Below are 24,562 nucleotides of genomic sequence, written 5' to 3' on the forward strand. Positions count from 1 at the left end.
GGCCGCAAAGGCTTGTAGCGCAGCGCGTTGTGCACGAAGATGGCCATCCTATCAGAAAGCCGACTCGCCCAGTCCCGCAATATTACAGAGTTCGGGGCCCAAGCACTCTGCAAAGTTCTACAGTTCCAGCCCTGCAGACAAACGCTCGCCTTCCATGGTATAGAATCGGCAACGCCGAGCGAGCAATGCACTGTTCGTGACTTCACGATTCGCGATCTCAACCAAGGTACCGACCCGTCGACCGTACTTCGTACCTATCGCAGTAACTGCAGGCGAGTTTTCAATGAATGATCGACTCGAGACTCGAGAGTCGAGATTCGAACTCGGTACCACGGATGGGCATGATCTGAGCCGATTCGCTGCGTCTTCTGGAACTGATACCCGTTGCGAACCGAACCAAGGTCGCGGACTCCGACTTCCGGGAGCCTGCGGAGTCGTACAATGATCAGCAAGTACGGATACTCCGCAAACGACGGGCAGACGGACAATGTAAGGGCGTTGGGCAGGGTCTGAATCTGCGATTATTACACGACAGGGAGACTGTTGTTCCTGCGCAGGGGATGAGTACGCACTGGTGACTGCGGACTTTTTGTCGCCGAGGAGGAAAGGACTGAGGGATGAAATCTTGATGATTGCGATTTGGACAAGCCCCTTACGGGGGCATCGGGTTCGGATGGCGTACATTCGGTCGGTCTAAGTCTCGAAGTCTTCGATTTAAGAAGGCAGGGACCTTGTAGCAAATCATGCCTTGATGATCGCGGTTTTATTCCGTGCTTCTAGTCAAGTCTCGAAATGCATTGTACAGTTTGTCATACATCTCCCTTGGGTATACCTGTTGCACCACCAAAAACGTTCGCGGCGGCCACTGCGCCGCCAGGTCACGGATGGGTGTCAGTGTCACGACATATCCAGCCAATTGCATCGAGGATTTCGTTTTGCGCTTGTGCAAGATCGAGTGAGAGCTGCTAAGGTTAACTGCAGGTGTTTGCATCGGCTCCGAGGGAATTACACTGGGTCAGCTCGGCATCCGGACGCGTGCAGGAATGACTACTCCGGAGTAAGGTTGAGCCTTGACAGGGATTGGATACGGCGCCTATCTCGATAATCACAGGCCAGGCCGCAAGGGACTCCGCTATCTTTTGCGAGGAGGGAATCATTGAGCCTCCCATAATCTCAGTAGCATCTTATTGGCTCGACCCTGGAGTCCAAGCTTTGGGTTATGGGAAGAGGTGCTGTCGTTCGTGAGTCTAGCCAGGGTCGGATCCTGCGGTGTTCCTTTCACGATGGGTAATCGTGGCATTGGATGGACTTTTATCCGGAGGGTCGCAGATGCAGCACAGGCGTTGCCACCGCATGATAACGTTGAAACGCATTGATATGTCCTGCAGGAGAGCGTGGCCAATGGAGGCAAAAAGATGGCTACTTGCGATACTGCAAGGCTGGTGCACTGCCAACTGTCAGTTGCGGCCGGGCTCGGGTACAAAGTACCCAGAGACACTTCGGTTGCAATGACAGTCTGTGATCCGCAAAAAGTGCCATATGCGTGCAAACCAAGGTCATGAGAGTGCGACGCCTGAAGTTGGTGAGGTGGCTGGTTCCGGCTGTAAGTCAAAGCCACGTGGGGATGCAGCGACTCAAAGACAAAGAGGAGCCAGTATGAGATGCAGAACAAGGGCCCTAGGAAGGATCCATCCTCCGTCTAATTCCCCAGTCATGATACAGTACTTTGGAGACAGAGTAGTGTCTTGGAGCATCTGATACTCGTTTCAAACGAGATCATCCCTTCGAGTGATGATAGTGTCAGTCTGGTCTTGAGTGCTCAGGATGGCGTGGACTCCTGCCGATCTAACAATTCAAGGCCTCACTGCTCAGCCGTGCCAGGCGGGGCGTAATTAGACCATCGCCTAGAACGGTTAGCAGCAGTGGGTCGGTTCTTCTCGAGTTCTCAAGCGAAATTGACTCTGTTTTTAGAGGAGCGCCTGATTGGACCATGTCTCAGGTACTGTTGAAGAGTTCCATGGTTGGCTTGACTGGCGCTGTTCTCCAGATTTGACGAGTCAAGATTTGATGCAGTTGAATACAATCAGGCACCAATGTTCATGGCCCGGGTCATAGACGGGATATCCATGAGGTCAGGCTGATGGTATCTATGGCCATATATCCCTGCTACGGGGTACTCTTGTTCCCAAAAACAGGGTTCCAACTGGACAGGTAGGATCCATGTCTCGAATCCCCCCGTTGCAGAAGATCCAATTAGGTTCGGCTTTACTGGATTCGGCATTGACTTCGGAGGCCCGCCAGGGCTCGATATCACATTGTCTTCCACCTCGATGTGGTGGCGAGTAGATGCAGTCGTGAGTCGTGAAGTCCACTTTACTCAGACACAGTGGGCTGGTCTGACCCTGACGGAAACTGTGGTTTCAATAATGCTTTGTGGTATACCCTCCAGATGCGGGAGTTCAGCTGTCCACTGTAGACTTCCCTGTAAGCAAATAGTTGTCGATAACAATTAACAAGGCCAAGCCAGCGGTACAAGCCGGTACCATGCTAGCCAAGATAGTTTATCGCTCGCGGCTGCTTACCATCGCTGACTGGCGGAGCCACAATCGAAATGGAGACGGCTTGTACTAAACCGTAAGTACCAAATCAGTGAGGGCACTAAGCTGCGCTAGGCAGCCTGAGGCACCACAATTCAACCAACTTGATTGCAGCCTTCCTCCCCTTCCGAACGCTTCTTCAACCTCAACCTCAACTCACCCTCCATCCTCCCCTCCGTCTCTCCTCCCTTCCCTCCCTTCGTTCACTTCCGGCCGCACTTCTGTTTTCACTTCCTTTATTACTCTTTGTTGGTTTGACTGTTCCGTCAATCCATATTCTTCGTTTCCTGGCCCGGTTTCCGTGGCCGTCCACTCCTTAATATCCTCGCTCTCGACGCTCGCACTTGCTCGTCAAATTCCCGTTACGCTTCCTCTTCGCCTTGCTCGCCGTATGACTCGATCGGTCCTCTCGGCTTAGCGTATAATAATCAGAAATATCGTCTGCCGCCTCCGTCACTTCTCCTTTTCGGATCTGGAGAATTTCCCCGGGTTGCGGTCGGTGTTTACTCTGGAGTGCATCGACCTGTTTGAGGAAATCCAATGTCATATCTGCGGACTTAAAGACCTCCAGACGAACTTGGGCTTTCCAATCACTGGAGGGGAGTCACGTTGGTCTGGAGGTCCTCCGACGTTTAGATCACTACCAACCACCTAATATCGATACCCAACTGCGGGTTGCGATTGATCTCGAAGTTGTGCCCTTGAGATTGAGATTGGAGCTCTCTGAGTCTGTTGATACGTCCAGACTCGAACTAAATAATGGCGTCCATTTCTTTGCCCTTGCAGCCGCAGACGGCTCCATCGCTTCCCCATTATCTCGACTCGGCGGATCGGGCACCTAGCGGACATCGCCGCAATCTAACAATGTCCACGCCCCTTCCTAATCCACCATTCGTCTTTCCTGCCCGCGATGCCAGTGAAACAGACAACCAAGAGTCCGAAAGGACGATAAATGGCCGACCACCTCTCCCGGCATTCTCGTTCAATCCAGGGTCCATGGACTCGAACCAGGCACCAGCCCCAACCCCGTCCATGAATCGTATGAACGGCCACCGTCGGCAGTACAGTGAGTTTGTTGGTGGAGAGCAACTGGTCACTCCTGGAAATACGTTTACGGGACAATCAAACGAGGAGAGTCCCGTGGGACCGATGAAGCTGCCTCCCCCTGGACCTGGTTTCAGTGCAGGCAACCGGCGCCGACACGCCCATAGACGATCGGCGGCTATTTCAAGCGTGGATCTAACTGCTATCTCGAATGCTCTTGACTTGAAGCCTTTCGTTGAGAGTGCCCCATGTGAGGACATAACACGGGAGCGTAGGCCTTCCCATGAACCATCCCAATTACTTCCCCATTCGGCGACAGTCCTGTCTCGGCCCACGCCTCCAGCATCGCCCAAGATACAGCTCGATCCTGTATGTCCGGATACCCAGGCCACTACGGACCAACAATGTTCAAACCCTTCTCCATCTACCCCAACTTCACCAATCATCCCTGACCCAGTTTATGCCCGAAAGAGCGATACTGCCATCTCGTCATTCAAGGCGGAGTTCCCGGGTAGCGCGCCAAAATCAAGGCCCAGGCCGCGAACAGCGGATGCTTCCTTGATGTTTGAGTTCAGTGAAAATAGCATGACGGACAATTCTCCACCAACCAAGCGACCCAGCTCTGCGGCAGGCCATTCTCGCTCACACAAAAGCATGTCTTCTGGTCTCCTTACTGCGGCTTTCCGAAAGAGCCATGTCGAGGGTGACGGTCTCTTCCCGCCGTCGTCGAGGCTGTCCTCATCTGATGACGACTCCGATATCAACGCAGATGTCACTCACGAGGCATTGGGATCGCCTTCCTCTACCAGAAAGACGAAGGCCAAGAAAAGACAGAAAAAGGTTCGATCTTGGGCTGGTTCTCTCCTAATCAGGAAGACGAAAGGTCACGATTCAAAGAAGGCCGACACAGAAAGCAAATCTAGTCAAGCACGCCCTCCAGCACTGACTAGAACAAACTCGGATTTTGGCTCTGGCTTGGATGTGGAATTCGATGACGATAACATTGTTGTTATTCGAACACCCACCAACCCCACGCATCCAGAGACCCAGCAGATCCCTAGCGATGGTGAATCATGGGCATCCCTGGAGGAGGCGTGGAAGCCACGGAGCTTTTACGAACAGACTACCGTGCCAGACGCCATGAGTCCTGTAATCGATTTGGATGCGGCACTAGGACCCTTCAATACGCCTGAGATGCGCTCCGGTAATGCTCCAGAGAGCGGCTTTTCTGCAGCAACCAAGCGAATGTATAGTGGCGGACGGCGGGGCGAGTTTGTTGGTCCGGAAATGCGGTACCATCGAAGGGCTGAAAGTGCTCCAGAAATGCCTCCGTTCGATCGCGCGTTCCTGGGAAGTCACCGATTTCCAACTAGCTCTTCGCTGGACAATCCTGACGTCTTTTATGAAGAGGACGAAGACGCTTTCCTAGCGGCGACCAGTGATACCGGCAAGGATAGCGAGGAACATCCGCAAGGTGAAGCTACCATGACGGAATCAAAGAAGTCAGAAGATAGTACGGACAGCTCTGACACGATGACCGGAAAAGCTGTCGACGAATTTGCTAGCGCAGGGAATGCAGGACTTGGAATCCAGAAACCCCAGGCAGGCGCCGCCATGTCGGCTCCTGCAACATCATCCTTTCAAGATCTTTTCAAGCCGGATCAGCGGTTCTACTCCAGTCAGGCCCAAAAGAGCTCAACGCCGTTCTCTAGCCGGCCTAAAACAGCATTGGAACATGCAAAATACGATGAATGGCAAAACAGAACGCCGGTCCCCGCCAGCCCCGAAGTTTCACCTCGCTTCTTACCTGCTGACAGTCGGCCTATGACCTCGCCCACCGAACTTTCCGCAATGTCCCCGTTGTCTCTTCCGGGCGGCTACTCCCTCCCGAACTCAGCATTTCCATCACCGGATTTCAACAACTCCTCGGACGCCCCTCGTTCGATAACTACATCGTCGACTACCGACCCGTTCCCTCATGCGTCTATGGAGGACGTGCCTTCACTTACTAGTAGCGCCTCGACCATGACAAACACCTTGAATCGCGTTTCTGCGACTTTCTTCACGCGCCCTCGTCTATCGACGGATCGCTCAGCATCCTTTTCTGCTGCTGTCAATCGTCGCTCCAGCCAACCTAGCTCCAAGAGGTCGAGCCTTGCAAGTCTCTCTAAGCTTGTTGTTGGGCCACACGCCGAACGAAGCAAGCTGAGCCATGAGGAGAAGCCACCGGGCGATGAACCAGAAAAGGCCAGGAAGAAGGGCCGGCGGATCAGTCGATTAATGCATTTCTGGCGGGCGAAAGACAAAGAGAAGCTGAATGAGCCGACTGTCCAGGATTAGCTGCGGTTATGACGAAATGCTGTTCCGGAAAAGAATCGACAATTGTATATAGTATCCCAAATTTCCGATTATGATTTGTTCGACATGGTCTTGATGGTGACACATCTCGAACTTGACTCTCTGTTTCGCTGTTTCTTCTTTCTACACTTATTCTTTCTTCTTCTTTCAACCGGTCTGCCTTCAGTTGTTGGGATACCTGACGAATCTCTTTTTCTTGGCATGTTATTACAAGCGTAAGGGTATGATACTTCTCACTGTTCCTGTCTCTCATTATGGCCGGTTGTACATGTGATAAGCCATTTGTTACAATTATTGTGTCGATCTGTCGTTTGAGCCAATTCTCTTTTCACAATCCTCTTGTTTAATCGTCCTTCTCTACTCTCATTAGCAACCTTCTGCTGAGTATCTCGCTATCGCATCCGATCCCGAGTCGTTCTTCTCGGACCGTTTGGAGGTGAATTAGTTGGCTCTGAAGTCAAATGAGCCGTTAAACAATTGAATTTACACTCCGTGCCTCAGACAAATACTGGTCCTCTTATGGTCACCCCGACCGACAGTAGACTGGATAACTTTGTGCACAATATGTAGAGCTCTGCTATCCCTGGTAGGATATTCCCACTCACTTATCCGTACACGCACGCCCCTCACCCCTCAATCCCAATCTCCCAATTTCATAAATTATTGGGAGAAAACGCGAGTACCATAAGGTGAACATACTGCTATGTCACGGCAACAAAAAAAACAACAAAAACAATCGACGACTATGTCGATGGAGGATTCCAAAGATTGAAGAGTAGGGTATTTTGCGTGGCCCACGGCCATCTCTGGTAAAAGGCAAGAAATGGATTCTGAGCTAGGCCCACACACCCGTCACCGAGACTTATCAAAGTAATGGTTTATGTACCACCAAAACAGCCCTTGGTTCGAGTCCGTCCCAGCGCATGTCTTTTTCTCCTCAACCTCCACCCACTACTATCGTAAATAAATCAGCAGCAACGAGTTTGGACCTAAATATCACTTGACCATCCAATACTATTCGCCTTGTTACACTGAAAAACTAGAAGTTATATGGAAGCCATCTAATCAGACTCATAGAAGGAGTGAAAACCAACACTTCGCGCCGTCTGCCAGCAGTATCAATTTCCTCGGGCCTTCAGGATACATGACCAGACGGCACTGAGATTCTTGAAAGAAATGGCCCCCAAATCAAACACGTCTCGCAAACAGTCCAAGGACACTCAGAGTCGTGAGAGCAGAAAACCAGACAAGAAGAATGCCCCTGCACCTGTTCCTCGCCGCAGAGTCCAAGACCAGCAGAGACGCGGGGAACAACCTGATTCCACCAGTGCCGAGGACAAGGACCAGGCTCGGATTGACATCTCTGCCACAATCCCAATTACGCTGCAGCAGTTGCTTCTGAATGTTTTCAGATTTGCATTGCTTTCACCATCGACTTCTTTGGATTCTCAAGGTCCAGACGAGGATGCGGATGCAGAAGAACAGAAAGAGAAAGAAGAACCATTAGACATCAGGTCCCTTATCCAGACCATCAAGTCGCACCTCTACAATCGGGACTTTGATTCTGCGTTTGCGGACGCCGACGAGAGGTTACTTAGGGCTTACGCTTTGAGGTGGAGCGCGGCGAGAGCGTTGGGGTATGCGGGACTGTTCAAATCTCTGCTAAAGGTTTTGGTCGAAGATGATCCTGACTCCAGGGAGGGCTCTATGTTGCGTCCGGCTCATGTTGTCTGTATCGGTGGAGGTGCTGGGGCGGAAATTGTTGCTCTTGCAGCAGCTTGGAGGAACCTGATGGATGAGAGTGTTATATCTGCGCGTCAAAAGGAGCTGTCCGATGCTCTTGAAGGTGTGTTTGTGGAGGATAAGACGGAGGTCCAAAAGGATGGAACTACGAGCAACACACCGAGCCAGAAACAATACGTTCAACAGCCAGATTCCTCACTTGGCCTCTCGATCACAGCCGTCGACATCGCCGACTGGTCTACCGTCGTGAAGCGTCTTTCCTTAGCAATCTTATCACCATTAGTTACAGGCTCAAAATCACATCCTGCGCCTCTCCTCCCAATTCCTCCAGCTGCCGATGATTCGGACACAGATCTCTCGAGCAACCTCAACATCGACTTCAAACGCCTCGACGTCCTCTCCCTCCCAGATCCAGACTTGGCCTCCTTATTCCACACCTCTCCTTCCTCATCAACCACAAATATAGTCACCCTCATGTTCACCTTAAACGAGCTCTTCTCAACCTCCATGTCCAAAGCCACCTCATTTCTCCTCCGCACGACCGACCTCCTAGCAGCTGGTACAATCCTACTAGTCGTCGACAGTCCAGGGAGCTACTCAACGCTGAAACTTAACAAGAGCACGGGCGAGCAGCAGGAGAGGCAATACCCGATGAAGTTCCTACTCGACCATACGCTTTTATCTGTTGCGAAGGGCAAGTGGGAGAAAGTCTATAGTCAGGACTCGAGGTGGTGGCGGAGAGATGCGGCTCGGTTGTGGTATGAGGTTGGGGAGGGGGCCGGGTTGGAGGATATGAGGTATCAGATCCATGTTTATCGAAGACTAGAGTAGGATATCTAGTGTTGTCCATGATTGTATGATTATTCGGGTTGATATCTTGGGCCTGGGCCACAATGGGGTTAAATGGGGTTAAATGGTATATACCGTCTAGAATGAACTGGTCAGCTTATATAAATGCGCATCGAGAGCGGTCCACTGGAAATTTGGAAATTTTATGGAGAGGAAAGGTATGTTATTGCTACAGTCATAGAGAGGAAGAACACCAACCAGCTTCAATCGCCATGGTGTCATGCACGCCCGGGTCCAACCAAATAGGGTAAAAACACAATTAAACGCATGAAAATACATAGAGCTCAGATTTTAGTCACCCATTAACTCCTCAGCCCCAGTAGAAGGCTTGTGCTCTTTCCGCCATCCTTGCCCTCGCCACCCGGCAGATATGTGACGTTGGGGTTGCTGGCGAGGGTGCTCGCGATCTCCTTGCTGGCTTCGATACGACGAATCTCGATGAGGCCGTTTCCGGCCTTGGCGACGGACTTGCTAATGATGTCGGCACTCTCGGCTTCACCCTCGGCGCGAATGACGTTAGCCTGGCGCTCCTGCTCGGCCTTCTCAACGATGAAGCGGGCTCGCTCGGCGTCCTGCTGGGCGATTTGCTTTTGCTCGACGGCGCGCGTGAACTCCTTTCCGAAGGTCATGTGGGTGATTGAGACATCCTCGAGGGCAATGTTGAATTGCGAAGCGCGCTTCATCAGGTCTGTGCGGATGCGGTTTGAGACGGCTTCACGTTGGGTGATGAGTTCGGCGGCATCGAACTGGGCGACGATGGCTTTGAGGACTTCGTTTCCGATGGAGGGAAGGACACGCTCGTCATAGTCGGTACCGTAGGACTAGAAGCAACAATGATTAGTTCGAGTAATAGCGGCCGATATGAGACGCCTGTGTACGAACCTGGTAGATGACCGGCAGCTTCTGGACTTCAGGACGGTGGAGGACTCGCAGAGTCAAGCTGACCATCTGCAAATCCTTACTTCCAGTAGTGGTGGAGATGTTTCGAGGCTTGGTGCGAACATCGTAGATAACGGCCCTCTGCAGCCATGGGATCAGGAAATGCGTGCCTTCGTTGACGACCTTCTCCTGCACACCAGACAACCTGTCGAAGATGACTGCCCGAGTTCCGCCCTTGACATCGTACAAAGAGGCGTTGGCAAACATGAACCCCAGGCCTAGGGGAATAGCCAGGCGCTGGAGATTGTAGAGACCGTTAGCCGCCATGGTTTATGTATTGTGATGGGCTGGCGTTGAGTTGCTTGGCTTGGAGAGCTGATGAGAGCTTTCTTGGATGATGTTGCGGCGGGCTTTTCGAGCCTTTCCCGAATCGGACTAGTGGCTTGTCTTCCAACTTCGCCCGACCTGGCCGGGATGAACGTCGATTCTTCTCCCTCGTCGTCATATCTCTCCTCTACGTCGCGTACTTGGAACTCGTTCGTTTCGCTTCATACAATCACAATGGGTGGCCACTTGGATCCTAAGAACGGAGTGTGAGTCTTCCCCAGTTCCGGTGCCTGTGCGATCCGTGGGTGTTCCGACGGTTACTTCATGGTGCTTCGTCTTGCCGAGATACAGCAATTACTACTCCAATGGCTGATTGCTAATACTTTGCTCATTCTACGTTGCGGAGATACTAATTGTGATGTGATATAGTTTTATGGGCACTTGGGGTGACCTGGGTATGTCTCTCGATCTTCGATCCCTATGAGACCAATGCGACGACCTCATTCGGGCTGGCAATAGTCTTGAAGCCGCGTCTCGTCGATTCAGGCCTTTCGAGCTGATTTTGGCTGTGGTAAAGCGTATGCTTACTTGGTTTCGGTCTAGGTTGCCCTACTCCCCAGCGCGTCACATCCTACGCCATCTCCCCCAACCGTCAGCGCCCCCTCGCCGGCGCCGCTAACGCCGCCATCTTCAACACCTTCCGCCGCTTCAGGCACCAGGTCCTCTACGTTGTTCCTCCCTTCGTCGCCGCCTACGCTGCCATGAACTGGGCTATTGAGCGGTATGCATATCGGCTTCCTACGGATTATAGATATCTTTAAGGGCTATTTGGCTAACTTGTTGTTTCTGTGATATAGCAACGAGTACCTCAACTCCAAGCCCGGCCGTCTCGCTGAGGGTGGTGAGGAATAAGCGCTTTTTCTGCTAAAGAATGGATGATGTATACCATTGGTTTTTTATGGTGTATGCAGAGCAAGCAGCTGGAATTGTGATTGCACTGTACAGTAACTAGAAGCAATCGAACGAATTGCACTTTCATTTGTCCGGGTCTGTTCTCCAGGCAATACCTGGAAGCTTCAAAATGACCAGTTTCCAATTGAACCTACCTCCTCAGATGATTGGTCCTGATTCTCTGGTCAGCCTTGTACAATATACCTACTCGATAAATCACCCCCACAGATTGGTTTGGTTCACCGAGTCCGAGAGCTCGAACGGCGGAAGTCCTTCCGCTTCGGGAAAATACCATGGTCTCACTCATACAAGCATAGAGGATCTATATAAACCTCTCGCAGGTCAAAAATCTGCTTAAACCGCATGTTTTGAGCTGTGTATAGTCGATTGATGCCCTACTGCAAAGTGTAAGCGTGAATTGACCTGGTCTCATTGGGTAGGAACGCAAACAGGGAAAAGTCTGTAACCAAAATACCCAGCTGTGACCGTCGATAAAATACATACTTTTTTTCCAAATTCTCCCCCACCCCATGCGCTCAGCTGTCTCGTTCTTCTCTCGCTTTTCCCCCTCATCTACTTCTTCCTTTCTGTCCCTCCGTTCCAGTGCTTCACTGCGTCCTGTCATTCCCTCTTCCTTCCTTCGTCCCTTCCGGTCTTTCAACTCTATCATAATGTCCGAGATCACTCACCCCACTATCAAGGGTATGTACATTTCCATCCCAAATCTGCCCAACTATACCCCGCCATCAGATAAACTCAAACACCACTTCAATCGTTCGATCCGAACAAAATGAAGTTCTCAACTCAGATCACGGATCGAGCTTCGATTATGTCGCATTCCAAGCTAACTTTGGCTCGTTCCAGATGGCTGGTTCTCCGAGCAGTCCGAGATGTGGCCCGGTCAGGCCATGAACCTCAAGGTCAACCAGATCCTCCACCACGAGAAGTCCAAGTACCAGGACGTCCTCGTCTTCGAGAGCAGCGACTACGGCACCGTTCTCGTCCTTGACAACGTCATCCAGTGCACTGAGCGCGATGAGTTCTCGTACGCCATGCCATACCCCTCCACCCCACCAAACAAACAAACAAGCCCTATTGCGACGACGAGACTAACATGTCCATACGTTCAGCTACCAGGAGATGATCACCCACCTTGCCATGAACTCTCACCCCAACCCCAAGAAGGTCCTCGTCATCGGCGGTGGTGACGGCGGTGTCCTCCGTGAGGTCGTCAAGCACGAGACCGTCGAGGAGGCCATCCTGTGCGACATCGATGAGGTAACAAATTCTGTTCTCCTTGCATATGCGACTGCAACCGCGAACGCCACCGTATGCAATGCAATTGGTCACCAGACTCACGGGTTTTTGTGTATTTAGGCCGTCATCCGTGTCTCCAAGAAGTACCTCCCCGGCATGAGCATCGGCTTCCAGCACCCCAACGTCAAGGTCCACGTCGGCGACGGCTTCGAGTTCCTCAAGCAGCGCCAAAACGAGTTCGATGTCATCATCACTGACAGCTCCGACCCTGAGGGTCCCGCCGAGAGCCTCTTCCAGAAGCCCTACTTTGAGCTCCTCAGAGACGCTCTGCGTGATGGAGGTGTCATCACCACCCAAGGTTGTTCGTCGCCTTTCTTTTTCGTCTACTGCCTCTCTGTACCCTTTCGACATCTCCTTGATTTCTCGCCTCTTGTGCTATATTCACCCCCCACAGCCCAACCCCCCATCCCATCAATCCCTTCTATTCTCCGTCGTCTCTTATTCATCCTCTATCCTGCTATCTTCTATGATATGGACCTAGGCTAACCAACTTTCGCCCCAAACCACCCGCATCCGGGATCGGTTTGGGTTTGCGTTTTGTCCATCACAGCCGAGAACCAGTGGCTTCACCTCCCTCTGATCGCTGACCTCAAGAAGGCCTGCAAGGAGGTCTTCCCCGTCGCCGAATACGCCTACACCACCATCCCCACCTACCCCTCCGGCCAGATCGGCTTCATGGTCTGCTGCAAGGACGCCGAGCGCAACGTTAAGGAGCCCGTCCGCTCCTGGACCCGCGAGGAGGAGGAGCGCCTATGCCGCTACTACAACCAGGACATCCACCGCGCTAGCTTTGTCCTTCCTAACTTCGCTCGCAAGGCTCTCGGCAACTAGATTTCAGATGAGATGAGAATTCCTTCTGTTTTTGTTTAAAAGAATACCATACCATTTATCTTCTCTAATTTTTTTTCTACTTTGTTCTACGTTTATATTTGGTGTCGCCTTTCGAGCCTTTTGGATGCTGGGGTGAGTTGATGACGATGGTAAATAGAAATTCAAACTACTTCAATCCTGAATATCCTGGGTAATCTTGACGCTTTTGGACTTACCAAAATGGTTCCACTGAAACAACAAATAGAACAAGATGAACAGAAATGGTATTGTTTTTATGCAGATGTCTAAATATACCAGAGATGGCCTACCATGAACGAAGTCATTGGCGCCTTTTCTTCTCAAAAAGGAAATTCGTAGGACATTAAACCAAGGGTGTCACCCACTCGGAGTTTCTCTCCGTATGGCTGTTTCCGCACCCCATAACCCATGTAATAACTCGTTAGCCAGAAAGTATATCGACAAAGAAAATGCGAGAGGTCATGACGCTAGAACGAGACGTCTACAGAATCTGCTGGAAAGCACGGTTGATGGGAGACCGAACGGGGACACCCTTGTAGAAGTCGATGGTGGCAAGAGCGCGCTTGCTAATACCCTCAGGAGTGAACTCGAACTTGGCGTAGACCTCCTTGTAGGGGCCAGAGGCACCGAAGCGGTTGAGACCGAACTGCTCGTGAGAGTAGCGCTCCCAACCCATGGTGGAGCAGACCTCGACGGACAGAATGGGGATGCCGTCGGGGAGGACCTTGAGGCGGTACTCCTTGTCCTGAGCGTCGAAGACCTCGAAGCAAGGAACGGAGACGACACGGGCAACGACGCCGTGCTTCTCCTGGAGGTACTTGGCAGCGTCGAGACAGATGCTGACCTCGGAACCAGTGGAGATGATGGTGACCTTGGCATCGGCGGCCTCGAGGACGGGGTAGGCACCCTTGAGGGCAGCCTCGATGCTAGAGTGCTCGAGCTGGGGCAGGTTCTGACGAGTAAGAGCCAGGATGGAGGGGGTGTGCTTAGCAGTCAGGGCAGAGTAGTAAGCAGCGCTGGTCTCGTTACCATCAGCAGGGCGCCAGACCATGCAGTTGGGGAGAGCACGGAAGTGAGCCAGAGTCTCGATAGGCTGGTGGGTAGGGCCGTCCTCACCCAGACCGATGGAGTCGTGGGTAGCGACGTGGATGGCACGGACGCGAGAGAGGGCAGACAGACGGACAGCACCAGCGGCGTAGGAGACGAAGTTCAGGAAAGTACCAGAGGCGGGGATGACGGTGCCGTAGGCAGCGAGACCGTTCATGATAGCAGCCATGGCGTGCTCACGGACACCGTAGCGGAGGTAGCGGCCAGACCACTCACCAATGCCGTACTCGGGAGGCTGGAAGTCAACAGCGTTCTTCCAGCGGGTGTTGTTGGAGCCAGTCAGATCGGCGGAACCGGAGAGAAGCTCAGGAATGACGGAGTGAATCTTCTCAAGAACAGCCTCGGAAAGCTTACGAGAGGCAATAGCGGGGTCGGACGGCTTGTAGACAGGGAGCGACTTCTCCCAGCCCTCGGGAAGCTTGCCAGAGAGACGACGGGTGAGGTCGGCGTGCTCGTTGGGGAACTCGCTGGCGTACTTCTGGAGGAGCTGGTTCCACTCCTGCTCCTGGGCAGCACCCTCGTCGGCGTGCTTGTGGTAAAGGTCGTAGACCTCCTGGGGAACGACGAAGCTCTGGGCGGGGTCGAAACCGAAGCGCTGCTTGACACCCTCAATGTCGTCGGCCTTGAGGGGGTTACCGTGGACACCACCAGTGCCCTGAAGCTTGGAACCGAAACCAATGGTGGTGGTCAGGCGGATCATGGTGGGCTTGTCCTTGACGGACTGGGCCTCCTTGATGGCAGCCTCGATGCCCTCAAGGTCGTTGTCACCGTCCTTGACCCAAACGACGTGCCAGCCGTAGGCCTCGAAGCGCTTGGTAACGTCCTCGGTGAACGCGCACTTGGTGTCACCGTCTAGAAACGCATCAAATTAGCAGCGTTTTAATACATATAATAGCTAGAGAACTCACCAATAGAAATGTGGTTGTCATCGTAGATGGCAATGAGGTTTCCGAGCTTCAAGTGACCAGCAGTAGAAGCGGCCTCACTGGCGACACCCTCCATAGCACATCCGTCACCGAAGAAGCAGTATGTGTAGTTGTCGAAGAGAGTGTATCCGGGCTTGTTGAAAACACCACCGCTGTGGGCCTGGGCGATAGCCAAACCAACAGCGTTGGCAAAACCCTGACCAAGGGGACCAGTGGTCACCTCAATACCAGGTGTGTCGTGAGCCTCGGGGTGACCGGGGGTGATGCTGTCGATTTGCTGAGAGGATAAACTGGTCAACTAACGGTCTGGGTAGAGTAATCCAAGGGGTAAATACTTACACGGAAGGCCTTGAGGTCATCCATGGAGATGCCGTAGCCGAAAAGGTGGAGGAGAGCATATTGGAGCATGCAGCCGTGGCCGTTGCTGTATCGGAATGATTAGCAAAGACTGCGTTGCCTCGAGAAGTAGGTTTCATACGAGAGGACAAATCGGTCACGGTTAGCCCAGTCGGGGTTCTTAGGGTTGAACTTCATGAACTTGTTGAAGAGAACGTGGGACACGGGGGCCATGCCCATAGGGGCACCGGGGTGACCGGAGTTCGCCTTCGCGGTGGCATCAACCTGGAATAATGCTGTTAGTATAACGTCATACAGGCAATTTTGTCAATGAAGCTGTGAAATGTGGTTTTCCAGGCAATTCCGAGTCATGGAATCGAGGCTACACGCAAGACGCGTAGAGAGCTCGAGAATTGAGTTTATCGGCGGCAGCGTCGGGCTCTCAATTCCGCAGTCTCAAGCTCCGCAAACACCGACGACGCGCAGAAGATATGAACGACGCTAAAAGACACAGAACCAAGGGGAAAGGGGGATCAAAGAGAGGCATACCGCAAGAAGACGGATGGTGTTAATGGCCTTCTGGTCGAGCTCGGTGTAACCCATGATTGCGGTATCTGTTGAAGGCACGAAACGTGGTCAGAGAGCTCTATTAAAAGTTCGGAGACTAGGATGCATACTGTCTAGTAATCAATCAAACCTGCCTTGTCTGGGTAAAGGGAATAGAGGGAGAATGAAGCAAGAGCAGGGAGGATGGAGGAAGAGGGGAGGAAGAGTGGGAAGAGGAGAGGAAGATGGGGGGAAAGTGTACAATAAAAAGAATGGAGGGGTTGAACTCGAGAGCATCAAAGAGGCAGGTGGGGACGGTGATGTCGTGGTGGGGCTTTCTGGAACTCGGTGCTGTTCAGTGTTCACCGGTCACTCCTTCACGGTTACTCAACTAGGCATCCCGATCTTCCTGTCCAGCAGTCTGCTGTCCAGCTGGTCAGCCGAGTCAGCCTGAGTAAGGCTTAGCAATATTCTATTTGAGCGGATGCAATGCCGCCCCCTCATGCCTCAACCCGAGCTATAGCTACCCCGCCGGAGATGTATACTATACCGTACTGTGCTACAGCAGAGTAGGAAGTAGTGATCACTATCTCTTGAATTGACAACCCAATGCTCAAGAGTCAATTACCATAGACAATGACCAAGAGCTTGACTTGATGAAATACATCTCCGCGCCGACATCTGATACAGTGAGTCCCGCGGAAAATAATCCTCCTAGCCCCCGTCCCAAGGCCCTAGCAGTGTATACTTAAAGTTAGACGGTTGGACCGTCCAATATCAATAGCCGCAGCCAGAACATGCTCCTTGATTCCTTTTTCCGTCTCGCCCATCTTCATCGTGGAAAGCATTAATCCGGATGCTGCGGTTATTATCCGCCAAACTCTTCACCGTCACGAGGGGCAACAGCCCTGCTGGAGACCGGTCCCAGCACTTGGCCTTGGCGGAGCAGCGTCCTCCGGCTTCGCCCAGGGTGACAAAGCCGACCATCTGGATGAGTCCATCAACGATCCAGGAACGCTGTCGGCATTGTCGGGTAGATTGATGCCTAGACTGGTAGCATCGTCCATATCATGGGTCATGTGCCGGTGGTATTTAGCCGGGATCACCACGGTACACGAAGTAACTTGCATAGGCAATTTGTGTTTGGCCGAACGGAGTATATGTCTCAGATATATACTTCGGAGACAGCGTCCTTGCTCAACGCTTTAGGATCATTGCTTAGAGCCAACTTGCATATATAAGCCAGCTTTCTTAGGATATAGAGTACATGTACTAGAGCTATCCATGTGTCGGATTATTGGTTCTCACCACAAGGTCAAGCTCTAGCCGGACGCCGATCACGCCTACCGACACGACTACGGGCTGACAGCCTGACACCTGTCATACCCGAACTCGATCCTCCCTCAATTAGAGGACCTAGATTCCTATGAGAGATCTTGAATCCAATCCGACATCGCTGTCCTAATCAGGGAAGTGTCTAGAATAATGGAACTGGTTTCATGCAGCCCTATATAGCGCATGGCGTCCCTCTGCTTTATGGACAGTATTTGTTGACATAAGACACACAGGTCATCGATTAGATATACTAGCTCGCATATTCGTTATACATCAATTAACACAATAACGGGAATCATGTAAATATGTGCAAGACCTGGCAAAGACAGACAGACTCCTATCCTTCCAGGTATCATCATTATCCAGACCCAAGACCAAGACCGTACCAAAATAAAAAAGAATCAAGACCTTCGCTTTAACAAATCAACAAAGCCAACATGGCACTCGGAAGAACTCCAATACACCAATGTAAACCGCATGAATCTATGCTGAGGAAATCAGACGGCCAGCCGTCGATCCCAGCCACTGATTAGCCCAAACTGGTCAATCTCGTCATCTCCAGCAGGGATTATAACGCCTTGTAATGGGTCCAGGAGGCTGTCTGCCCGGTCTTCCATAGGGAACGACATGGTATTCGGAAGAGGCAAGCCATGATCTCTGCTTCCCAGGCTCCCGTCAGAATAGACGCTCTGTGCCGCGAGTTCTTGGGGGTGCGCGATATCGCTACTGCTAGTGGCGGACCACGCCTCGGGTGACAGTCCTTGTAGTTCATCCGTTGACGTTAACGAAGGCGGCATGACTTGACCTTGCTGTTTGTGCATATACTCGGCGGTCAAAGATGCGAATGGGCCGTGATCTTCCCCGCATTCCTTGCCCCCATAAATTCCAGTAAAGATATTTGAGAAACCTTGATCCATATCGCTCACAACAAACTCCCAGTCAGAAGGGGTCATATTTCCAGTTGGTGGAGCTGGCGGAGTGTCTGTTGGCACTGAGCAGGACATGGGCGGATTGTTGTCATAACCTAGCGGATGGTTGTAGATGTTCTTGCCCATTGGGGCATGGTGTTGGAGATCGTTCGGGGGAAGGCTTGCCCAGCTAGGAGATCGCAATTGGCGCTCAATGATACCAGGGCTTGAACCAGAGAAGGTGTTTCGGCGCGACAGAGGCTCGTGCTTTTGCTGTGCATGATTCGGGCTGGTGCTTCCCATCAAACGAGCTTTCCATGCCTCGAGCTGCTTCTTCGGAGATTTCAAGGGCTTCTGCATAGGTGGACTCATCTGCTGGGGCATCGCAACCGATGGGCGCTTGGCATCCAACGATACCAGGACACCGGCCAAAGTGCTGAATTCGGCGGCAGCCACAGACGATTCCGACTCGAGCTGCTCGATGACACCGGTAAGCACCTTTTGGCTTTCTTTGACAAGCTTGCTGTCACGCTTCAAGCCAATGTTCTGCCAGAGAAGCCCGAGCCCCGCGGAGCTGATGAGCTCTCTCCGGTTGATACTGACGGAAAGACAGAGGCGCCTCTCGTCGAGGAGCTGAAGAATCTGGATGATATGCTTTCCAGAATCGGCAGTCGCAAGAACGGACGGAGAGCGAATGTGCTCCTCACCGAAGCAGACAGCTGGACGATGGATGAGAGACCGGATAAAATAATACATCACAGACTTTCAGACATGTTAGTAAGATTCAGGCTGTGAAAGCTGGAGCAAAGATGCACTTACCAAAAGCGGTGATCGGCTGCTGATGACATTGGTGCTAGGCTTATCCTGAGAGAACTCCAAGCGAAGGTGGGCGGGCAAGCCTTTAACCCACTTATCAAGCTGTTCCGTAACAGAACGCATTTTCGACAATGGGATCTCGTATCCGCCATCAGACGGGTAAATGACCTCCAATGTGCTATTTAGAACCCTAGATGCAGAAAACAGGGCTAGTGCGCTAGAGATACGCGTCGACTCGCCGGGCAAAGTGGGCAAGAACCCGGTTTCCGTCACATTCTCATCGTCGATGTCTTCGGGGTACTCGGTGTGAATGTGCTCCTCGCGGAGAAGAACCGGGAGACCAGTTAATGTGGCGCAAAGACTAAAACCAGTTAGCGAGATGTGTTCGAGCAACTTTCGAAAGTAATCCCGTACCGATCCAAAACATATTGGCACCAGAACACCTTCTTTCTCGTTTCAGCTATAAGAGCGTTGGAGGAGAATCCATTCTGGCTTTTTTGGAGTCTTAATTGGTGGCAGATGCCAACGGCGAGACCGCGGTAGCGCAGAACACTCGAGTAGTCACCCTTAGTCAAGCAATACATTTGAGCGAGCACGTAGCACTGCATTGTAGGGATTGAGGTGTCGGCAGATAATGACTCAAGGATGGGAGACCAGTTTTCCTCAAACAGGGTAGGGTCCTGGTTTGTTCTCGACTATTATGGAAATTAGCCTTGGATTCTGAGCAATGAGAGGTCAAGCTTACAAGAGCGCCGAGCGCAGCAACAGCGAAGATCAGATTCAGCTGGGCCATCTCATGTTTGTTGCCCTGGAACGATTCCGAGTTGGAAAGGTATTGCTCGTACGCCTTGAGAATGGTGGGTCGGTGAACGACAGGGTAGAGTGGTGCCCATTCTTGGAAGAAAATATTGATGAGCTGATCTGACACAAGCCTAGGCGCTGTTTTCAGAGCCTGATCGAGACGGGAAAGAGAGATAGGAGTGGGAGAAGCAGTCAGAGCCTTCGTCGAGGTCTCCGGTGCTAGCCGGCCTTGATCTGCGAGTTTGTTGGTGAAGACATCTGATTCGACTGTTAGCACTGATCCGAAGTATCGGTAGAAGAGCGTTTATCCGCCAAATTTGACACAGTGGGTGGCATACCAGCAAAGCCACGAGTGCTCGAAACGCCAGAACTCTCAGCTTCATCTGCGTCGCTCGATGCAACGGGTTCTGGGACATGAACGGCACCTTCACTAGAGGCAGGCACACTCGTCGGAGCGGGCTGAGCAGCTTGAGACGGCGAGCGAACAACAGGAGCAACCTTCTGTTGCGATGGAGACGTGAAAGAGTGTATCCGAGAGAGCACATCAATCTTCTCGTCCTTTTCATCCAACAAGTTCTTGAGATCCCGAACCTCAGCTTCTAAACTCCGTACTCGTTCTTCTAATGACTCTGTATATCCACGGGGAAAAGCTCGTCGACTTAGTTTATCACTGGTCTTGCACTCGAAGCCGACATTGGCGCATTGCGTGCAGCACGGGCGAATGCCGTCGCAGCGGATCTTTTTGCTTCGACAACGGTCACAGGCTTGGGCAATACGGCTCTGCGTGTTATTGCCGACCTTGATCACTTTCATAGGAAGTATTCCTGGCATTTTGAACGTGTGTAGGGCGCGCCTAGCGCCAGCCCAGGCTGGTTATAGCACGAATTCGTTGTATGAGTCCTTGATCGAAAGTACCGAGGGAGAACCGAGGCACGTAGTAGCTTCAGGGGTGATGGAATAGCAGACGCATATATGAATGTCGAGATAGCGACGGTGGAGGGGAGAGTGGTCTTTGATCGCGGGGGAGAGTGGAGAGATGCAGGAAGGACGATGCAGAAAAGGACGAGGATTGAGGACGAAAGCCAAGTGAGGGTCACAGGCAGGATCGCAACTTTGAAGAATGATCGGCCCCGTATCGTGTAATAAGTAATACGGACAGTGCGGGTGCGGGTGACGGCGGGGGAATTGCCATGTGGGCCACGATCAGCTTGCACCGCCAATGACAGTACTTGTTTTACAGGGCATTCGTGTGCTCAGGCGACTCTCTGTCTATCATCGCATTATTAATTACTAGCGCCTCATCCAGCTGCGCTGGTTGATACTAGCCCAATTCTATATTAGCTGCCATGGGATCATCGAAATCAGGTTGGGGATTAATCTGAATGAACTCAGCTAACGTAGGGAGTCGAGCATGAGGCACTGGTCGCATGCCGCCGCTGGGAACGTTCAACAGTGGCAAGGTACTCCTGGATATCGGAACCCCAGAACCACGGTTGCCATCCAAGGTTCCTCCAGATCCTGGATCGCGGCTGATATTCAGGCTGCAAGTGCCGACAACGGAGTGTTCCCTATTTTCCCGATCGTAGAGTATAGCATGGCATTGTACTTCATATGCCCCCATATACCCCGGAAATCCTGAGGAGCGAGTGCGTGTTTCAGCAGCCTTGCCTTTCCACCAACGGTCCTTTCCTTCTAGCCGTTAGGTACAGTCTCAAACCGCGTTGGGAAAATGGAGTGTTGGGCCTCTATCTTACTTGTCCGATGCTGCCCTAGTGCTGATTCGAATGCTGGGCAGCGAGGAACCAAATTTAGCGGACTGGCCTCCATTCTGCCCCTTGACCCTGACTCCAAATTGCATAACAATAGAAAACCACAGCTACAGGGCGATAGCTATGAAGCCATTACAATGTATGGGGTTGTCCCTCGGCATCGCGAATCGAGTTCGGAATTTAATAGCTCGATCCTACTATAGCCGCAGGTCACCAGATATACCAAGCCACTTGTTAAGAATAGTGCTCACCTGGAGTGAGTCTTGACTCTTGAGAGCATTCCATCAAAGCTCCCGTTATGGTTAGTTTCCTTTCCCCCGGAGTCGACACTAATCAAGGCTGTCTCAAGTTATAATGTTGTTGCTGTGCTGCTCGCTGCATCTTGACCATTTCATGGTGGTGTTGAACTTGCCAAGTTGCCAGTTGCCACTGGTCTCCCCCGGCTGTTCGTGCCTAGAATCTGGAGTACAGCTGGAGCATGGCGCGGGGAATCGAGTCTTCGAACTAGAATGTGGGCCGGATCCAGATGCGTGGGAATCAGGAATACTCCGTATACATTCTAAGCGCCACAAGAAATTAGAATCATGCCATATTAGTTGTCATCATATTGTCAATTGGGTGCTGGACCTTGGGAGTACTTGTGTATTGGCGTTACAGCTACGCTTTCCCCACGGTACCTGTGACACAGGGATACTCATTCTCCAGGAAAAACCCGAGTCTTGACCGAGAAATCGCAGCTGTGGAGCCCTGGCCTTGCGGATCCGACGGTGGAATCGGAGCCGCTGTATATCGGCTCGACCAACCACATCAAAGTGATCGAGCATTTTGTTGATCGCATCAAAAATGCAACTTTCGAACCTTGGAACCTCTTAAATTGTGGCCGGGTGCTAACTGCTAACTGCTAATCGACTTCCCCACTGCCACTTAAACTCAGAGGGAACCCCGAGTGTTCCCCGTGCCAGCGCACTCCAGACCCCAGAACACGCCCCCGATTCCGGAGAGTCTATGACTTCTTCGTCGCCCCTGACTTCCGTCTAACTGAGTCTGGTTCCCCAGACTCCTCCGCGGAGCTACTACGTATGCTGACTCGCTGAGCCCCTGGCCCGCCAGATGACCCAGCTATGAAGTCTGGACCTCGAACCCTGGGCTCACAGTGTCTGTGACCGTGAATATGTTCCGACCTATGATATTATGGAGTCAAAGATAATGACAAGAACGCGGAGATCACCACGTCATACGTTGATCCGTGGGGATTTTCTTATTCGAACTCAAAAGATAGTTAAGCGGGTCCCTCCGCGGACGTTGAATATCGTCATGCTTGCATAAACTCATAACCACGCTTTGCATTACGCCGCAGGCTCCGCTGGAGTCTTTGGATAATGGTCGACCTCCCAGTATGACAAAATGAGCGGATCATGAAAAGTCGTCTTCCACGTCCGCAGACTGTTGTTGAGCCAAATAGGTTTGGACTGACTCGCTCGTCATCAGATCATCTCTCTAAGAAGAACAAAAGTCAGTACTTCGAACATGTGCTGACCTGATGGTAGTCCAATAAAGTACACACCTCCTTCTCCAGGTCTCTGATAGCACTCTCCAGCAGCCGCCCCTCCAATTCTCGCAGCTTGGTGACGGTTGTAAATACATCAGGCCGGAAAAGAGCAAGCATATCCTCGCTTTGTTGGATGTCTGAAACCATCCCCTCGGTCGTCTGCAGCATGAAGAATTGAGTCTCTAGTCGTTCCAGGACAAGGACGACCGCTCGAAGTCGAAATATATCCCATAGCGGTTCTGCAGCTAGGAGATCTTCGAGGTGATCAGGAGTTTTCACCTCCTGCGCTTTCCATGTCATCGTCAGCTCTCTCGAACCATCCACGTTCTGCAATACGGCAAAATCAAGACCATCTTCTTCGTTGACGCAGGCCCACCACACAATTGGACTCTCCCAGTAAGTTCCAGCTCCCTCGGAATCTGTAGGTCTTGAGAAGACGCGGAGCCCCGGGGCTTCCCTGCAGAATGTCATTTTGGCCATTCTCAGCGGATCATCCTCCGGTATGTCCAAGTCTAGGAATATCTGTTTCGCGTCGCTTTCGTTTGAATCAAGGAAGCCATATGAGAAGACCATTTCGGAAGCCGCTTTGTCCTGGCCGTACCTTTACCACAATAATGTCAACACTGACCTCACTCAGTCGACGGCAAAGACTTACGAGATAGTGACTTCTTCATCCGAACGCAGGTGTTTCTCTGAACGTAGCTGGAGTACAGCATTCCCGTCCTTGTCCTTCTCGTACAGCGCATTTACGGTAGAGTCAGACGCATGATTGGCCATGTCAATGCAAGGGACCATTGCGTGCCCATACCCGGGAAGGTCCACCATACGCGAGCGGTATACTGCGTCGAGGTACTTCCAATCATCAACAGTAACAATTTCCGCATCCCACCAGAGGTTCCGGCACCATTCAATATCCTCAGTGGCTTCGCGAAGATGATCGAATTCTTTCTCTAGCGATATTATCTTCGCTTCGTAGGCCAATCTCAAGGACGTCCCGCGTAGTAGCTCTAGCTCTTCCATTGTCCACGATGTTGGTAATGGAACAGACGAGGGCAGGAACTTGACATATTCCGACCAAGCATTTGACGCGCCGATTCTATGTTTCTGGCCGGCAAGGTCTGGAGATGAATGCGAAATTTGGATGAGCAGAAAGATTAGTATGGCACCTCTAGCTGTCTGCATTTATCAGTAACTAGACTTAAACCGCACGCCATACAAGATAGGCACGGGTTGAAAGCAGCCATACCTGCCCAAAATCCCCAACAGCTTCCAGTACCTCACGGAGATGATGATCATATTTGGATCGTTCCTGAACCATTTCCAGGGAGAGAATCATATCAGAGGGCACTCTGAGAATAACATCATTTTCTGTTGACTCATTAATTCCTGACTGCTTAGCCTCTGTTGCAACGATCGCGCCGCCCTTGTCTGTCCCATCTTCTGCTCTTAGCCTCCGGAAAGTGACCCCGTGGAGGAGAACGTTGTAGAGACGCGCAAAGGGTATGAGCGAATCTATGGATAATGATTCTCGCTTCATGGTCTTGTATACAGTATA

At 51.8% G+C, this 24,562-nt stretch overlaps 8 protein-coding genes across 8 annotated transcripts; 4 read left to right on the forward strand and 4 right to left on the reverse strand.

Annotated features, from left to right (window-relative positions):
* Window positions 1-3,461: 3,461 nt before the first annotated feature.
* DSM5745_01658 (putative cell wall proline rich protein) lies at window positions 3,462-5,981 on the forward strand (the record flags this gene model as incomplete). The annotated part of the gene is made up of 1 exon (XM_026743674.1): window positions 3,462-5,981. The coding sequence occupies one exon, from the start codon at window positions 3,462-3,464 to the stop codon at window positions 5,979-5,981; it is 2,520 nt and encodes an 839-aa protein (XP_026606837.1).
* Window positions 5,982-7,175: 1,194 nt separating this feature from the next.
* Window positions 7,176-8,573, forward strand: DSM5745_01659 (25S rRNA (uracil2843-N3)-methyltransferase; the record flags this gene model as incomplete). The annotated part of the gene is made up of 1 exon (XM_026743675.1): window positions 7,176-8,573. One exon carries the CDS (start codon window positions 7,176-7,178, stop codon window positions 8,571-8,573), a length of 1,398 nt encoding a protein of 465 aa, XP_026606838.1.
* Window positions 8,574-8,893: 320 nt separating this feature from the next.
* Window positions 8,894-9,797, reverse strand: phb1 (prohibitin subunit PHB1; the record flags this gene model as incomplete). The annotated part of the gene is made up of 2 exons (XM_026743676.1): window positions 8,894-9,412; window positions 9,474-9,797. 2 exons carry the CDS (start codon window positions 9,795-9,797, stop codon window positions 8,894-8,896), a joined length of 843 nt encoding a protein of 280 aa, XP_026606839.1.
* A 234-nt stretch (window positions 9,798-10,031) lies between these two features.
* Window positions 10,032-10,709, forward strand: DSM5745_01661 (ubiquinol--cytochrome-c reductase subunit 8; the record flags this gene model as incomplete). Its single annotated transcript, XM_026743677.1, has 4 exons — window positions 10,032-10,063; window positions 10,227-10,252; window positions 10,401-10,578; window positions 10,655-10,709. The coding sequence occupies 4 exons, from the start codon at window positions 10,032-10,034 to the stop codon at window positions 10,707-10,709; spliced, it is 291 nt and encodes a 96-aa protein (XP_026606840.1).
* A 710-nt stretch (window positions 10,710-11,419) lies between these two features.
* On the forward strand, window positions 11,420-12,896 carry DSM5745_01662 (spermidine synthase; the record flags this gene model as incomplete). Its single annotated transcript, XM_026743678.1, has 5 exons — window positions 11,420-11,450; window positions 11,613-11,793; window positions 11,879-12,077; window positions 12,126-12,366; window positions 12,616-12,896. 5 exons carry the CDS (start codon window positions 11,420-11,422, stop codon window positions 12,894-12,896), a joined length of 933 nt encoding a protein of 310 aa, XP_026606841.1.
* Window positions 12,897-13,395: 499 nt separating this feature from the next.
* tktA (transketolase tktA) lies at window positions 13,396-15,886 on the reverse strand (the record flags this gene model as incomplete). The annotated part of the gene is made up of 5 exons (XM_026743679.1): window positions 13,396-14,873; window positions 14,930-15,224; window positions 15,287-15,371; window positions 15,426-15,568; window positions 15,833-15,886. The coding sequence occupies 5 exons, from the start codon at window positions 15,884-15,886 to the stop codon at window positions 13,396-13,398; spliced, it is 2,055 nt and encodes a 684-aa protein (XP_026606842.1).
* Window positions 15,887-17,661: 1,775 nt separating this feature from the next.
* facB (C6 transcription factor FacB/Cat8) lies at window positions 17,662-20,520 on the reverse strand (the record flags this gene model as incomplete). Its single annotated transcript, XM_026743680.1, has 5 exons — window positions 17,662-18,834; window positions 18,892-19,249; window positions 19,303-19,583; window positions 19,634-19,947; window positions 20,028-20,520. 5 exons carry the CDS (start codon window positions 20,518-20,520, stop codon window positions 17,662-17,664), a joined length of 2,619 nt encoding a protein of 872 aa, XP_026606843.1.
* Window positions 20,521-22,871: 2,351 nt separating this feature from the next.
* DSM5745_01665 (uncharacterized protein) lies at window positions 22,872-24,544 on the reverse strand (the record flags this gene model as incomplete). Its single annotated transcript, XM_026743681.1, has 4 exons — window positions 22,872-22,955; window positions 23,023-23,608; window positions 23,663-24,183; window positions 24,254-24,544. The coding sequence occupies 4 exons, from the start codon at window positions 24,542-24,544 to the stop codon at window positions 22,872-22,874; spliced, it is 1,482 nt and encodes a 493-aa protein (XP_026606844.1).
* Window positions 24,545-24,562: the final 18 nt, after the last annotated feature.

This window comes from Aspergillus mulundensis, assembly GCF_003369625.1.
Source record: "Aspergillus mulundensis strain DSM 5745 chromosome Unknown scaffold_1, whole genome shotgun sequence".
Lineage (NCBI taxonomy): Eukaryota > Fungi > Ascomycota > Eurotiomycetes > Eurotiales > Aspergillaceae > Aspergillus > Aspergillus mulundensis.